Below are 16,338 nucleotides of genomic sequence, written 5' to 3'. Positions count from 1 at the left end.
AGGACAAATAATCATGGATCATAGCACCTATGTGTTTTATTGCTGTTTAAATGTAATTGGAGATTTTAAAAAAAAGAAGAAAAAACTCTGCCCGCGAGGCATGTGGAGATGCATGTTAATGCCAGGTGTAGTGAGATCCAAACAGAGTGTGTCACATTGGAGAGCAAAGAATACAGAATCCATCGTTGAAATAAAGACAGCTGGAGATCCAGGACAACAAAAACCACCACAGAGGAAAAACACAAAAGAGAAGAGACAGAGGAGAGACAGCATGAGTGTGAAAGGAGGACATTTAAAAGGGCAAAGAAAGAGGCAGCAAAACAGAGAGAATCAGACAGCTGGAAAAAGAGAGAAAGAGTAAACACAGACATGCGTCTCCAAACGTTTCTCCGGCCATGCTCGCCCTCTCTGTTACCCTTTTTCCCCTGACGCATTTCAAATCTCCCTTTTCATCTCATTTCTAAATTTTGCTAAAGCCATAACCTTGAATTTTTCCATCCCTGCTCTGCGATTAATCTGGCCTTTTTTTTTATTTCCATCTTTCCTCAGCCAAGGTAATCTCACACGCTCTGAGTAATCTTTCTCACCAAATCAATCTGTTTTTCATGCTCCGTCTAAAACTAGTTCAATGGAGTTTCACAGTCGCTTTGAAGGTGGCAAAAAAGAGAGACCCTAACAGAGGGAGAAAGAGGTGGACAGATGTAGGGAGAAGCAGACGGAGGGAGGGGGGAAGCAAAGAAGCTCTGAGTCCCGAGGGTATTAGGTTTGTTTGATCTAGGGCCGTCTGGATACGCCAGTTTCGACGTGTTAATCAGAGCATTTCGATTCTCGTAGCTATATGCTTTGTGGCTGCATCGTATCACGGAAAATGGTTTACTCAATGCTAATGCGTGCAGTCAGTGAATAGAGTGTAAACTGACAAAGCTGTTAGGGGAAACCCACAGACTCTGTAATTCAAGCTGTATTGGCTTTCTTCCTTTTGTGTCACTCATGCACTTTTGGATGAAAAAGACAAATCGCACAGTGCCCCAGTTGCTCAGTTGGTAGAGCGTACGCCCAGTGTGCCATGGCTGTGTCCTCACTACAGCTGTCCAGGGTTCCAGTCTAAACTGTGGGCCTTTGCTGCATTTCATAACCTCTCTCTATTATGCTATTTCCTGGCATTCATCAACTGTCCTAAACAGTAAAGCCATGAAGAGGCCAAAAACATATGTAGGACGTGCACATGACTCACCTTTGACGATCTGCTTGGCGCAGGCGTTGTACACCTGCTCCTGGGTGGTGTTGGTGGGGAACACCTGGTCGAACACGTACGACTTCCCCTGTGAAGGCCGACACAAACACAGTCAGCTACACACAGTTTAAAGAGTGCTTTAGATTATTGTCAACACCTCATCCTCCCCTGTGACTTGCTGTAAAATCCAGCCTGGGAAGTTTGTGAGGCAGAGCAGGAGGGTGCATGTGTGAAAGAGAGGGACACTTCATGCATCATGTTCATCACTAAAACATTATGTAAAGCCATATTGTCACCACATCAATATTTTCCTTTACGCTCACTGAACATGCTTTATGGACACTATGTCCATCTGTGTGTGTGTGTGTTTATTAGGCCTGAGCAGCAGCGCAGTATATCACATTTAGAGCCCCATCTGTCTCCTTTGAGAGGTAGACATCCTGAGTGCAACTTTGCGTCTAATTTTATTTGTGTGTATTCTGCACTATTGACAGCCAGTGGGTGTTTTGAGTAAGTGCAGTGCAGCATGAAGCCTCAGGCTTAAGTCTGTGCGACCCCCAAGAGAGACAAAGAGAGAGATCACGTCAGAGGTGAGGCCATTAGAGGCAGCGCTCAAGAGCTTGTGGAGTGAAGTGATGGAGTGGAGAGGAGAAATAGAGTGGAGGAGTGGAAATCCAGCGAGGACAGAAGAAAGCAGACGACCCGAAACAAGTGATTGCATGTGGAAAAGACAAAGTATGAGAGGAAAACACAGACGAGTGAAGGGGGGAAAGAAGGGAGAGTCTGTTTTGTAGGTTGCATGTCAGTTAACCAGCCTCGCAGTTAGCGGGAAACAACACAGGTCAGCCAACCTGCTAGCGATCAGCCGTTTAATAAGTCACGAAGCCAACCAGAGATATGCCGATTCGGCACATCGACTTGGATTGCCACTCAGCCAATTAATTACCAAGCTAGTGTCATTCAGCTGAAAAGTCAGTTCACCCAGTTATTCAGTCAACCACTCAGTTCAACAGTCACACATCAGCTAAGTGGAGTGGTGATGAGGATAGTGAGTGAGAGCAGTCTAGTCTCCTTAATAAAATATGCCTGACTGCTAATGAGCCTAAATTTATGTACAGTGTGTGAATTAATGTGGGTGTGGGTGGATGGACGTAGGGACAAATATACATACATATGTGTATAGAATGAGGCTAGGTAATGGAGAAGCAGAAACGCAGAGGAGTAGAGCTGCAATGATCAGTCAGTTGAAAGGATTTCCACAGAACTTGGAAGGAGGGACGGGTCTCAGCCCAGAACAGACCCCATTAACTTTTGGTGCAGATCCAACATTTCTTCATAAACTTCTCAGGGAATAATGCATCTCAAACCACATTATCACCTGGACACTATGATTTATTTCTTTATCGTCAGAATGTGCGTTGCTCAAATGACAATATTTATGTTCAAGTTAGAGTAATTAAAGGTGCAGAGGGAGGAGACTTATCTTGGCTCTCGATCCATAATCAACCAGAGAAAGGTGACTCAGCTTCCGTCTCTTTCAAGCCTGTAGAAAAGTTATTACATCCCACGACTGACAATAATGGTTTCTTATATAAACTGGATGTTCTGTTTAATGGACACGATTTATAAAGGCCACAAACCAACAGTTCTACTTTCTGTCCTTATTGTCCTGAGGGTTGTATCGAGAGTGGGAGTGCGATGTTACATAAACCAGGCATTAAATCCATACAAGCTCTATGAGTCTTGTCCTATTCATGCCCCTGTAAGAGGAAAGAGGAAGATAATTTTCCTGTGGGGGAACCACATTTATATTGCTATTATTATTAAGGTAAAAAATCAACTTCGAATAACAAAAAAAGAAAGCCATTTAAATGGTTTAGGAAAAAAGAGGACGAAAGTGAGAGCTGCTCCAGCCTGCTGCCACACAAGCTGCACCATCTTGCATGTTTTTATTTTAGATTGGTCTTAATACTCTCATCAATTGCCACGCTAGTGCTTTTTACAGTTACATAATCTGCTATAAAGAATATGACATTTTAGTCAGCACATGCCCTTTACATAAAAGCCATACAACTCAGCAGGATACGCTAAACGGCGATTATTTCTGCCCTAGCAGTCTGGGATAAAAAGAAAAAAAACACCAATAATCCCCTGCACCTCCAAGTATTACATATGGGCCCTGCTGCCTCTCAGCCTTTTAAATGACACATTCAACAACAAGCCAGACACAAAATCCCAATGCACACTAATTTGTCACTGGCTTGAATAATAAGTTCTGTTCCGGGCTTTCAAGGATGACTTCTCTTTTGGTTTAATCCCCAATTCATCATGTCCCCTTTCTGTTCACGAGCACATTTGTCTTGGTGGATTTCAAGTCACATTCAATTTCAACAATTTGCATTTACCAGTCAATTTGTTCACAGGACCTTCCACCATAGGCAGTACAAATGTGTCACAGTAAAGATTTGAATTTGTCTATGATCAATGAATTATTGGTCATGATGATGGAAGATGGAAAATTCTATAAAGCGCCAATATTTTACGGATCAGTAACAACAGGGAAGACAAAGCCGTCAAATTCATTACAGCCGTCCAGCAAAATCCGTCTCCAAAAGCCCAGAGATCCCAAAATGATTTGAGAAGATGTTAATTACACCCTCAACGTGCATACAAGCTTGTGCACCCACTTTAGACCTAAAGAAAAGAGTCTAAATAACATCTCTTAAATATGGGGTCTTCCAGAGAGTTGAATTACACAGGACAAGCTCTTTGGAGCTTTTTTGTTTATTGTTTCAGTTGTTTTTTCACGTTTGAAAACAAGTACCCATCTACTTCAGTTGTTTCGGAGAGTGCTGCGATGCTGTTTTCCTGTGAAGCTCAAGGGATGTGTTGTCGACTACAAAACTTCACCTGACTTTCCATCGGCATGGGGTTGAGTTTTCATTTTGGGTGAACTTAGCCTTTAAGAGGAAAATGACATATAAATAATGTTGGCCTACAAAGCAGCTCATAATCCCTTTCTGTGTTGCATTGGTTTAACATGCAGCCTGGTACTGTTCAATCAGTTGATACGATTGACGGACAGTAAAAAATGCATCACGTAAACAAGTATTTCAGTTCAACCTTGTGATCTTTTTCCATGTTTTTTATGTAAATATTTTGACCAGTATCTTGAGTTGACATGCTGAGATTAGACGAGATTTATTTCAGTCTGTCAGGAGAATCTAGTTTTCTTTCTCTTGCCATTCAGTGCTTCTGTTCTGTTCCTATTTTATAAAGAAATGCCACTAAAGGAGAAAAAAAATTCAATTTGTGCCACTCCCAAGAGCTGTGGCTGAAAAATCAGGCAGCGCTACTGCAGAGTAAGGCACTGAGTGGAAACATTTTCACAATGACCTCCCACTTCACAGACCTAGCTCTGCATAAAAGAATTTGTGAGGACAGTTTGGCAGAATCCAAACGTATTTCTCCTCCATTTTCTAATAAGATGAACAGCTTTTGTATTCAAGTGCTGTAATCACATCTGCAGGTACAAACAAGCTTCCCATCACAACTGATTAGGGCTGACTCTGTTCCCAATGAGCCATTTTTAATGCTACACACATGCAGAGGGAGGGGGGAATCATGATGTGGTCTTCGTTGGGGTGAATAAAATGAGTCGGTTATATAAGCTGGATGAAAAACAACCCTTTGCCAATCATTTGTTCTGCTGGCTCCACCGCTGAAGCACTAATCTGCTCCTGCGCTGCATAAATATGATAATAACATACATTTGCTAGACATTCTGTAAGCTGTCTATCTGCATGTCCATCTCCCAGCCTCTCGGCCCGGCTAGGTAGAGAAACAGCTACCTGTTTGGCTGTTTGTATAATTTAACGGATGTCTGTTCAATTATGTACATGCATGCTGATGTAGAACGCTGTAATGGAAAGCAAAGTGCATGAGTGCATATGCGAGCGTGTGCGTGTGCAGATAATATATCTAATTATGCCTGTACAGTACGCGCAGACATTGTTCATGGCCCTCAGCTTTGTGTGTGATGTCAAACACCCACATGGCCCGTCCAGCCTGCAATCTGCTGCCGACTGCCAGGAGGCAAAGAGGAGGTGGGTTTCAGGCAGAGAGAGACAGAGCGAGAGACAGAGAGAGAGAGAGAGAGAGATTTAAAAACTGCAATAATAAACAGAAACTGTGAGAGTCATTGGCAGTGGGCAAAGAATAGCCGACAACAAGTCTGATCTGAACAGAACCAAGACACGACATGAAAGTAGATAATAAAGACATATAGTATAATCAGCTTAACCAGCGATGAAACGCGAGACTGAGAGACATTCAAGATCAGACATGAAAATGGGGGGAGGTGGAGAACACAACAACAGAGACAATCAACTGAAGGCAAGAAAATGAGTTAACACGAGCCAGGAGGGGAAAAAGGAAGGGGATCAAAGGTTGCAGCAGAAGCTGTTGAATATATATGGAGGTCTTCTGGTACACAGGGTTTAAGGCTCATGGGACTAGTGAGGCCCCTCTCCAACCAGAGGGCTTGGCAACAGTCTCACAGAACACGTGCACGCAGCATACGGACACATTCAAATCTTGTCCTTCTGTCTGTGTGCAAACAATAACGAGCCACCAATCAACAGAGAAACCAAGAAACACAAACATGCTGAAAAGGAATCTTCTTGGCTGAGTCCTTGGTAAACGTTGACGGCTTCGCCAATTAGCAGCTACCAGGTGGCTAATTTCTATTAGCAAACACACATTGCTATGTGTGTTGTATTTCACTTCCATTCTGTGTTTGATGTGTTTTCATTTATGCATTTAAAATCTTCCATAGTAGCGATCGTGTGGCTTGGAGCTAAGTGTTAAAGTGATAGTTGGGGTCTTTTGATGTGGGGTTATATGAGGTTCTTATCCCTAGTCAGTGTATTACCTGCAGTAGATCACCACCAGCTCTCCCCTGTGTGGAGAAGCAGCACGTAGCACCAACAGGGAAGCACAGCATTGTATTGCTAAAAAGGACTGACAGCAAGATGTGTTTTACCCACCTAAAAGAAGGCACACCTAAAAAATATATATCTCTTTCAGTGTATGCAATATTTTGAACATTTTTGGTGATTTACATTGCCGTCAGACAGCCCTTTCCTTTGAGACTACATTCCCTCAACGTCAATATTCCTACGCACAGGTGCAGCTGTGCCTGCCCTGCACTGTATTACGTGGCTGTCTGATAATGTAAAGCACCGAAAATGTTCAAAATATATGGTACACAAACATCTGCCTCCCTGTCGGTGCTACGCGCTGCTTCTCCACACAGGGGAAGAGCTGACAGTCACCTACTGCAGGAAATACACTGACTTCGAATAACTACCGCATACAACCCCACATCAAAAGAAATATCACTTTAACATGTCGTAGTTTAGCGTTTATGCATGCTAACATTAGCTAATTAGCTCTTAACACAACTACAGCCGAGGATAATGGGAATGTCATTAAAAAAGTTTTGCGCGTAAATCAAAGTATTAGAAGAGTTATGGTATCACCAGAGTTACGACAGTTCATCCTGAGGAGGGTATGAATGTGTGAACCACATTTCCTGGTAATCCATCAAATAGTTGTAGACATTTCAGTCAAAATCAAATGTCAGCCTCATAGTGGCAGTATATGACAAAAGTCAGGCTATCACCAAAGTCAGGAGGATACTTCTCTTTAGGATCAAATTTCAAAAATGTCATCTAGATCAATCGAATAGCCTTGCTGAGATATTTCAGTCTTGGTACAGACATTGACATCCATGTTGCTAGCATGGCTAAAAAAGTTATTAATATGTTACACCAACTAGACTGTAAAGGTCTGTTCAGATTCAGGCAGTGTTGCCAACTCTCTTCCGTTGTCCAGAAGGCGCTAAAGTCACCAGATCACTTACTTTGCTCATTTGGTGACATCATTGCTGACTCATTTGCATACAGCTCGTGACGGTTGCAGTGACGGAGAGATTACTTTAAGCCATACAAAAGACAGGCTAAATACAGAAATCTTTAGCCAGATAATCAATCACAAATTCACTACAGAGGGAGGGAGAAGATCTAGATCTAGTCAGAAATAAGCTAAAATTCAGCTTTAACATATTTAATGTTACAAGCTCTAATACAGAGAAAGTTTCAGAGCGAGAGCATCAACGTATCCATGGAAAGTGACTACAACTGAGTTCCCTCTCCTGCGGCGTCCTGCCTGCCCCACACGCCACACCTGCTCACAGCCTGCACACGGCACAAGAGGAGAGGATGAAACCCCAGCGCTGTGCAGCAGAGGAGCTGTAGACTGCTCTCTCTCTCTCTCTCTCTGCTAACTCTGAGCAACATTCAAAGGAATAAATTTCAGTATGATATATTTCTCACTTTTTCCCTGATGGTTTGAATAAGTTGCTTAAGTTGACACTGATCGCTTTAGAGAAATAAAGTCACTAATAGCGTCGGAAAAGTCGCTAATCTAGTGATAAAGACGCTCAGTTGGTAACACTGGGTTCAGGCAACGAAAACCACTTAGTTAAAGGCATAAGCTGTGAAGTTTTTGACCACTAGTAGCGTTACAGAGCGCTGTTTTGATGAGCATCTTGTGCACGATTGACACGCAATCAGTGTTGCTCATATGTTAGGCATCATGAACATTCTTGATATGTTTTGGTGAGAATCAGTGAGAAAGAAAATGTTAAGGAGAGATCATGTTCATGTTTAAAGCAAAAAAAACACACAAAAAAAACGGAACATGGCCAATTAATGGGAGACAAGATGCAAACAGCACTCTACGTCACACACCATCTACCCCAACCTTTTCCTTCAGAGGTTTTTCACTATAATTACCTAATGCTACATCCACAGACAGGTATTACTCACACGGCCACAAAAGGTCATTTGCCAGGAAAACATTGACCAGCTCCTTAATTTTTTTCTGTGGAGGCACCGTAATCATATCCACAAGAGAAAACTCCCTCTGCATATATTGAATATCCAGTGACTGCCAATACTTGCTGTGAGGGAACAATACTCTCCAACACAAGAACACACTCACACACATTTAGCTCCCATTCAGGGGGGTTTAATTCATGTCACATCCTTCCTCTCCATCCAGTATCACCCCAAAACATCCCTCCCACTAACCAGCAGATATATAGCTACACATTTTAAAGGCAGAGCTGGATGAGATGATAAGAAGATTAGGCATGTGCTTCTCCTCCTCCTACACATTGGTGGGCTGACAGGCAGGCAGCTGCTCATTTTGTGCTCCGTGGCTCCTTTGCAGTGGTTTGGTGTTGGTGTGTAAGCTCGACTAGGGGCAGAGAAGGAAAAGGAGAAGGGAGTCCTATTTTCCCCTTATCAGACTCTGTGTGTGTCTGTCTTTGTCAGTCTCTCCCCACAAACTCATCAACTCTCCTCTCTCTCCTCGCACACACAAACGCAAGCACAGACACAGTGAGACTGACAGAAGAGAGCAGTTCAGACTGCCAATGCCTGCTCCATCCGTCAAGCTAATCAGGCTTCAAGTCCCAGATAACAGCATCATTAGCGAATCTTCGACAACAGAAAACCCATCAAAACTGCAAAAGCTCCAGTCGTGCATTATTACCGAACATTACTGTATTTCATAATGCACCCAAGTCTGAGCAGAGTCGACTGGCACAATGCCTTCAGGGCAAAGCAGCTCGCAGTGCCTCAGATATACAGTAGTGAAGACTGAATGCTGGAATGGGGTGCTGGTTGTATTTCTGAGTTGTCTTGGAGCTATCTTGTACGTATCACAGCACATTTTTGGGCTGTTTTACTAAAGATCGTGCTTAGAGGAGCAAAGTTTACCACCAAACATTACATTATTTTCCTGCGTCGAGCTATTTATTGAAGATCCACGCACTGAAGTGGAGCAATTAGTCCTCCATCAAAGTGGAATACTCTGCATAATTTATCACTATGAGTGAGGGAAGCAGGAGGCAGAGAAACGGGAAAAGGGAGATTGAGCTTTGTTCATTGAGTTTCCACGAGAAAACAGAAACAACATCAACCTCCCAGTGGACATTAGTGGAGCGAGAAAAAGGGACCACATTGGCATCCAGCTGAGGAGATAGAGAAACTGATCGTGAGAAACAGATAAACTGAGATGATAGCCCAGACAATTACAGGACGGGCAGACACAGAGAGAGAAAACACAGCAACACACATTCTGGCAAAGCTTCTTTGATTGAATTTCCAGTGTGTCTGGAAGATGACACATCCACTCCGAGTATTGCACGACCCAACTGTCTTTTAGGGCTGGATATAAAGCCTTTGATAAAAATATGTGTCTGTAGCAAAGTCAGAAACTGTACTGAGAGCTGACAGTAAATGTCTGGTCATGTTCATAATCTTGTTTACTTATTAAGGATGAGGTCCTGAATTAAATCCATTTTAATCCATCCATTATAATTCATTCAGAGCCATGTTTGTGGCCACCTGGCGAATGTACAGTAAATCCAATATTCACTCCTTTTCAGCTCTGTTATCTGTCTCTTCAGCTGCTTATGCTCCACCAGCTAGTGTCTAACTGTGTCTGTCTGCTGTTTGATAATGAGCAGGTATTGTAAAGTGGGTTTTTAGAGGTTTTTTCCCCTGAAAACAGTGTTGAAAACAACACTAACAGAGCGGAGAGAGTGAATCAAAACTATAAAGTTCAACTCACTTTCTCTATGAAACTCTGTGAATCTGAAGATTGAGGTGATAATTCTCCGCTGGTTCATCACTAAGTCAGTACTTTCACTTTGTCACATTGTATTTGGCACATTATTATTACACTGTAAAATCTGACTGATTGACTTTATTTAAAAGAAATCAGGGAAACCTATTACCCCAAAATTACCAAGTACAGTAGTCTCTGACTCTTTTAAAGTAACGTCAACTTTTAAAATCCACAGTGTATGAAAATGGTGAATATAGCCGTGAATGGACCAGCATTTTGGGAAACACACTTAATTGCTTTCTTGTCTCGAGTTAGATGAAATGAGAAGATAAGATGTCAGTCTCATGCCTCTGTGTTAAATCTACAGCAGCTGGTTAGCTTAGTTTAGCAACAAAGGCTATGAACACAGCACAACAGCTTGCCCTCTTATGATGACTGATTAATACGTGATGTCTGTAGCAGGTTGTTATGCAGTGACTTCCTTGAGTCTTGTTGTCATGAGGTTGCCAGACAACCAGCAAGATAGAAACTGCAAATTAGTGAGCTTTAGAGGTGAAGCAGATTCTGACACCTCTGGACTGAGGCAGGAGGCTAGCTGTTTCCACCTGTTTTCGGCTGTTGCTACATTTAAGTATTCTAATGAAGTGTCAAAAGCTGGTAAAGTACAAAAAAAAAGAGGTTATTTAAAGGTCCAATTAGTAAGGATTCCCAGCTTGTCAAATACTGACTCTTTGGGATGTCAGGTGACCTGACCTACAATCCCAAAGTGTCAGTATTTAACAGTTGGGAAACCCAAAGTGTCAGTATTTAGGGAGTTGGGAATGAGACTCAAAAATCAACTTTCTTACAAATTGGACCTTTAAACTTTTACAATTTCATGACAACTGAGCAAACTGCTGATGAAGATCATGTGACAAGACTGCAATACGGTGGCCCTGAAGTGAAAACACAACAGCGTATAGTAAAACGCGCCCAGATAGCAAAATTGTACCAGACATCCTCATCCGGCCCACATACTGCTTGGAATGATGGTACTTGGGCGGTCTGCTCCTGTTTGCCAGATCTGAGCCACAAACAGGCCGTAGCATGGCCAGATGCCATCATGCCACGCGGTATGTGGGATGGATGAACATACATGATGCAGGCCAGATCTGGGCGTAGCAATTTTGCTACCTGGGCAACAGCAAATAGCAAAACACAATGGCAAATAGGAAAACATTGAGTTGTTGTGATTTGCACTTCAGGGCCACCGTACTTCTTTTGCCAACTCAATTTTGACAATTTTCGATTGTATATTTTGGGCAAACTTCTTGTACACCCGCTTAAGTTTAAAATACATAAAAGATTTCAGGACTGTTTAGGGTTGGTTTGACACTGATATCAGAATCGGAAATGCCTCCAATACAGCCTAAATGATCGGTATCTGCAAGTACAAGAGTCTACACAGATCCACATTTTTTTATTAGAAAAAACATGCAACTTATAAGATTTTTACTGTACAAGTAAGCATTACATTACAAAACATCTATACAGAGTTGGTAGTACACAGCATGCATGAAGGATTATTTTGGTATCAGCAATGAAGCTCAGGGATCACATCGGAACAAGAATCTAAACATTTAAATGATACAGCCCTTTCTTTATTGTGTGGAAAAGAGCTCAAGTCCACATGTACAGCCAGGAGAGCCCAAAAGAACCTCTATCAGCAAAGTACACAGACAAAGATACCTAGTTCAAATAGACTGGCAGTAAAGATCCTGCAGAGACTGAGAGAACAAAAGAGGTTGAAAGAGAAGGAGACTGAGGAAAGCGATGACAGAGATGCCTCATTATCTAAATGACACTGTTCCAGTGTTTGCTTGAAATGTCATGTATGATTGTGCCACCAGCCTTCACATGCCTTCCAGTTATTTACCTTGTAAATTTCAAGAAATCCCACAAAAATAAACCTTCAGAGTGAAATGAGTTGTCTCACATAAATTGGGATCAGTGACCTCGGCCTGAGCAATGAGTTTCGATTACAACCTGATACGCTCTGAGAGCCCAGCTATTAGCTGTCCTCCCTCTCACAGGGAATATTTGATGTCAAAAGAAATATGGCCTTAAGGACTTGAAGTCATCACCTCCATTTCAGCCAACAGCCACCTGCGCACAGCTTGATCTGCGTATAACTAAATCCAGTCAAAATTAATTCACATGAGATAAAAGCTTGCTCCTGACAGCGGCTTTGTCTCTGCCTGTGCTGCTTCAGCACGACAGGGAGGAAAGCCAAACTCATTTAGCATTTAATACTCAGGAAATCTTGGTTTTCAGGCAGCAAGCTTACCTTTAAAAGCTTCCTTGCTAAGTGCTAATGCAGCTCTGAAAGTGTAAAACAAACCAATCAACACTTACTTACGCTGTGGAAATAGACTGTGCATCAATTTATCACTGTATAATTCTATGTGAATGTTTTTCATATTAAAAAGAGGGGCCTATTGTATCATCCGTGAGGGGATATAACCACAAAAAATTGCACTAAAGGAGCTCTCTTCTTGAGAGTGGAGCCATGTTAAGAAAGAAAGCTCTTAACCGAGCAATCAATCCCTCTCCACCAGTAATTCAATTTGCACGTAACCCTGTGAGCCAACTGCATTGGCTAAATTTGGCGAGACGTAATGCTCCAATGAAATGATAATGCAGGCAACTTATAATGCAACAACTGCAGACATCTCTCACTCTGTGCCAAATTGAAATACAGGTTCTGTGTGGTCCTGGTCCACAGTTTCAATTAAATCTCAATCCAGAGCCTCGACACTGTGACTGATCCTCAAAAGCACAAGTGCCAGAGGAAGACACATGCAGTAATCCACCAGCTACGCTAACGAGCTGCGTCAGACCATCCGTATGAGCCCTATTAATGACCACATGTGCCAGGGAATGAATAATAAATGACACAGAAGAAGATGTAGAAATGTGGAAAACATAGGCTCACATTTCTATCAACTTGTGTACGCTGGCAGCAATTATAAAACCCAGTGAAGCAAAGAGAATAGCTGGGTGGAAAATGAAGCAATCCAGGAACTAGTAGTGAGCAATGATTTAAATTTGCTGTAAAAATCAACAACACGGTTATAGGGATTCTCTTTTGTAATTCAGCCGCAACTAATGACGGAGCCATGCAGGGAAGAATTCAGATAATAAAAGGCCCGCAGAAAAAAATAAAGACGAGAATGGTTTTAAGAGTTTGCTTAAAATGTAATTAATTAGAAACACAGGGAGATAGATGAGGTGAAGTGAGAGGGCAAAAAAAAAATGTTGTGTTGTGATAATCGACATTCCCACTGGGAGCCACAAAGAAACAGTTTCATGGTGCTGTAGCCTGGAGAAGTGTTTCTGAAAGCCTTGGCAGGGAACAGTCTGGGGCCATGTGAAGATTAAAATAAGCCTGAAATTCATGTTTGCCAACATTTTTCAACTCTTTCTGAATACAATGCAAAATTTGATTAACCTAGAACAAAACCGTAAAGGAAAGTGTGCTTGAAAGCAAGTCTCCCCTGAGAAAGGAAGAAGTGACCTAGAGAAGGACGTCAATGTTCTCAAGTGACACATCAATAAACCGAACTGTGATTAATTAAAGGAAACAGAAGTCCTGCGCATCCAGAGGGCAGAGATGCTGCTTTGGTCTCCTTGGGATCTCCTCCTCGCTGGCCTATTACCATGCTAATATAGCACCGACTGCTTGGGGTCTTGGCGTGTGCACACACGTGTGCGAACATGTGCAGTCGGATACGATGTACTGCCCACAGACGCCGAGGGCAAATGAAGGGACCAGGCGGCATCCGGGGCAGGGCCGTGGCTAATGAGCAGAGGATGCTCCATTAACGCTCCCCGGAGCTGAGAGCCCGGTCGTCACAGCCCACTTCTGTCATAAAGGGACAGAAATGGGCAGGAAAAGTGTTGACGAACTGGCACAAGCTTATCTAACCCTGGCATGAGTGCACGCTGAGTAAAAATAAAGACGGCGGAAGGAGCTGGCAGCTAATATGCTGCTGAGTGTGACTGCTGACTAAATTGGTGTCAGTTTAATGTTAATACAAGGGAGAAGATGGGAGGGAGAGCTGGCAGCCCTTATAGGTATGGGTTGTGGGTAGATAGATTAAATTCATAAGGGTACAGTAGTGTCGATAAGAATATTGATTTTGCTCTTGAAATACAGCAAAATTAATCTCAGCCTGTTTTTCATTTGAAGTAAACCTCAATACAGTCACTTGATCCCCTTGCATTTAGGCTCCTGATCGACAGCAGCTTTTCCCTTGACGCCATTAAAACCTGTGAGCAGCCTCTATACCTAACTTAATGAGACAACAGCCTTAGCTGAGCTTACTCTCTCACATCTTCCCAAAACTGCTGCTGAGTCATGGGGAAATGAGCAGCAAGATCATTACACCATGAAATACAGCTAGACGGAGAAAAAAAAATAGTGTGAAGCGAGCATTGAGAAAGAGAGAGAGAGAGAGAGAGAGAGGAGGGGAGATGAGGTCCTTATCCCATGTGGTAGCTGCTGTGATGGTGGCGTCCAACAGGAAAAAATGAGAGCAGATCTTGACCCTACGCAGCAATCCCATTACGCTGCCTAATTGGATAGGGTGTGTGCAGAGCAGTGATAGAATTAGAGCACTAAAGCGTGCACCGGCGCAAGCATGAGGCGAGCCCTTTGGACCTCCATCTCAGATTCTGTTTGGTTTGTAGACAGTTAAAGCCATGGCAAAGTAATATCCTTGAGGAGAAACAGCTCCAGTGGAACTATAAATAACAAAAGGTATGAGACAGGTAGACGGCTTTACCCAGCGCCCGACATGCACTGTCAACAGTTTGTTTCAACGGCAGCTGTTTTCTCCTCCTATTTTCTACCTAATCAAGAAAGCGAGATGAGAAAAAAGAAAATCAGCTCTCAGGCGAGCACGCAGCTCCATCAGAAACCAGATATCCTAGAAACTAAGTGGCCACTGATGAATAATTGGTTAATATTTAACAGCATTACATGCCTATTTTCTGCAACAGTAGCACAGCATATGATCCTAATTCATTTTCATGAATCCCAGAAAATGCTTTCAGGAGAAAAAATAAGTTCCTTCTTGTGGAAAGTGCAAAGCCCAAATGAAAATTGTGAGCTTTACTGCAGTATACTCTGAACCTTCTGATAAGATTATTATAATCCTCTATTCTTCCAAAAGATGTAAACAAGGTGTATTTCGCAGCAACATCTAACACCCTTGAGTTTCTATAGTAGACCTGTAAGCGCACAAGAGAAGCGCAGCCAAGGAAAGGTAATCCATAGGATTATAAATGGTGTGCAGAAAATAGAGAATCAATAGTTCTTTAATGCGCACATTTCATTTGGACTCAGGTGGATGGATCCATTTCACCGCAAATAAGTTCACCTCCTGCCATCTATCAAGGCCAGCCCAACCCCAAAAATCAAACAGCTTCATGTGGCAGTGACAGGGAGGTCAGTGAGGAAGTAAGGGACTTGATATAAAGGATGTTTTAAACTATAGTCAACACAACCTCTCAGCGTGTAAACACACACGAACGAACACACATTAACAGCCCGAGGTTGAGTCTGACAGGATAATGGCTGACAGTTCGGGTAACAAACATGAAGACCTTTCTTGTTGTTTTTGTATTTTGGTTCAAAACTGAGTCAGTCTGGTCTTTCCCTCTGATGCAAGCTCATTAAAATTGTACCTCTAATCTTGGAAGTGGTGGCTCATGATAACGAGTAAGACCTGTAGTTGAAGACGCCGCAGAGGTAAAATCCAATTTGGAGATTTTCATCATTTAAAATGGCTCTGTGGAAGCGTTTGTGTTGTGCTGGAAGCCCGTCGTTGATTCATGTTAGACGTTAGCTAACGTTGACGAGGCACTCGAAAACATGCATAAAGTAAAGTCACATCCTCTGGACTGTCGCAGAAAACCTGACCTGAAATCCACAGTCCAGCAGCATTAAACAATTTAAAGGAGCACTATGTAGTTTTGGCGAAGACATTTTAATTAGCAGATAAAGATCTTTTTTGACTGATATTTTTTTATGTCTAACCCTAACCCTAGCTAAATAAAGAAACTCTCTTTGTTTTCATGACTGAATAAATAAACTGACCTTAAAGGACAACACAATTTCATACTGTTTCACTTTGTTTATATGTGGCGGACCCTGCCACCTTTCTAGCTTCAAACAGTGTTCTGGGGACCTTGTTTTCCTCTCAGAACAGCTTGTTTAATCAGTTAAGGAAAAAAATTAAATATTTCTGAGTTTGTATTATTACCTCAGAAATATTTAATATATTTAATATTAAAATTCCGAGTTTGAATTTCTTCCCCAGTGCCCCTTTAAACAAATTGACCACAGGCTTGTGTCA

The 16,338-nt window shown here is 42.3% G+C and overlaps 1 protein-coding gene across 1 annotated transcript in view; it reads right to left on the bottom strand.

Annotated features, from left to right (window-relative positions):
* The window catches only part of kif5ab (kinesin family member 5A, b), a 66,123-nt gene that overhangs the window by 44,162 nt on the left and 5,623 nt on the right, over positions 1–16,338 (bottom strand). The window contains exon 2 of the mRNA XM_073468639.1: positions 1,235–1,322. Within this exon, the coding sequence (XP_073324740.1) occupies positions 1,235–1,322 (88 nt within the window). The remainder of the gene's footprint in view (positions 1–1,234; positions 1,323–16,338) is intronic.

Source organism: Pagrus major, chromosome 6 (genome assembly GCF_040436345.1).
Source record: "Pagrus major chromosome 6, Pma_NU_1.0".
Taxonomy (NCBI): Eukaryota; Metazoa; Chordata; class Actinopteri; order Spariformes; family Sparidae; genus Pagrus; species Pagrus major.
Note: the sequence above shows the minus strand (reverse complement) of the source record. Positions and strands in the feature narration are given on the sequence as shown.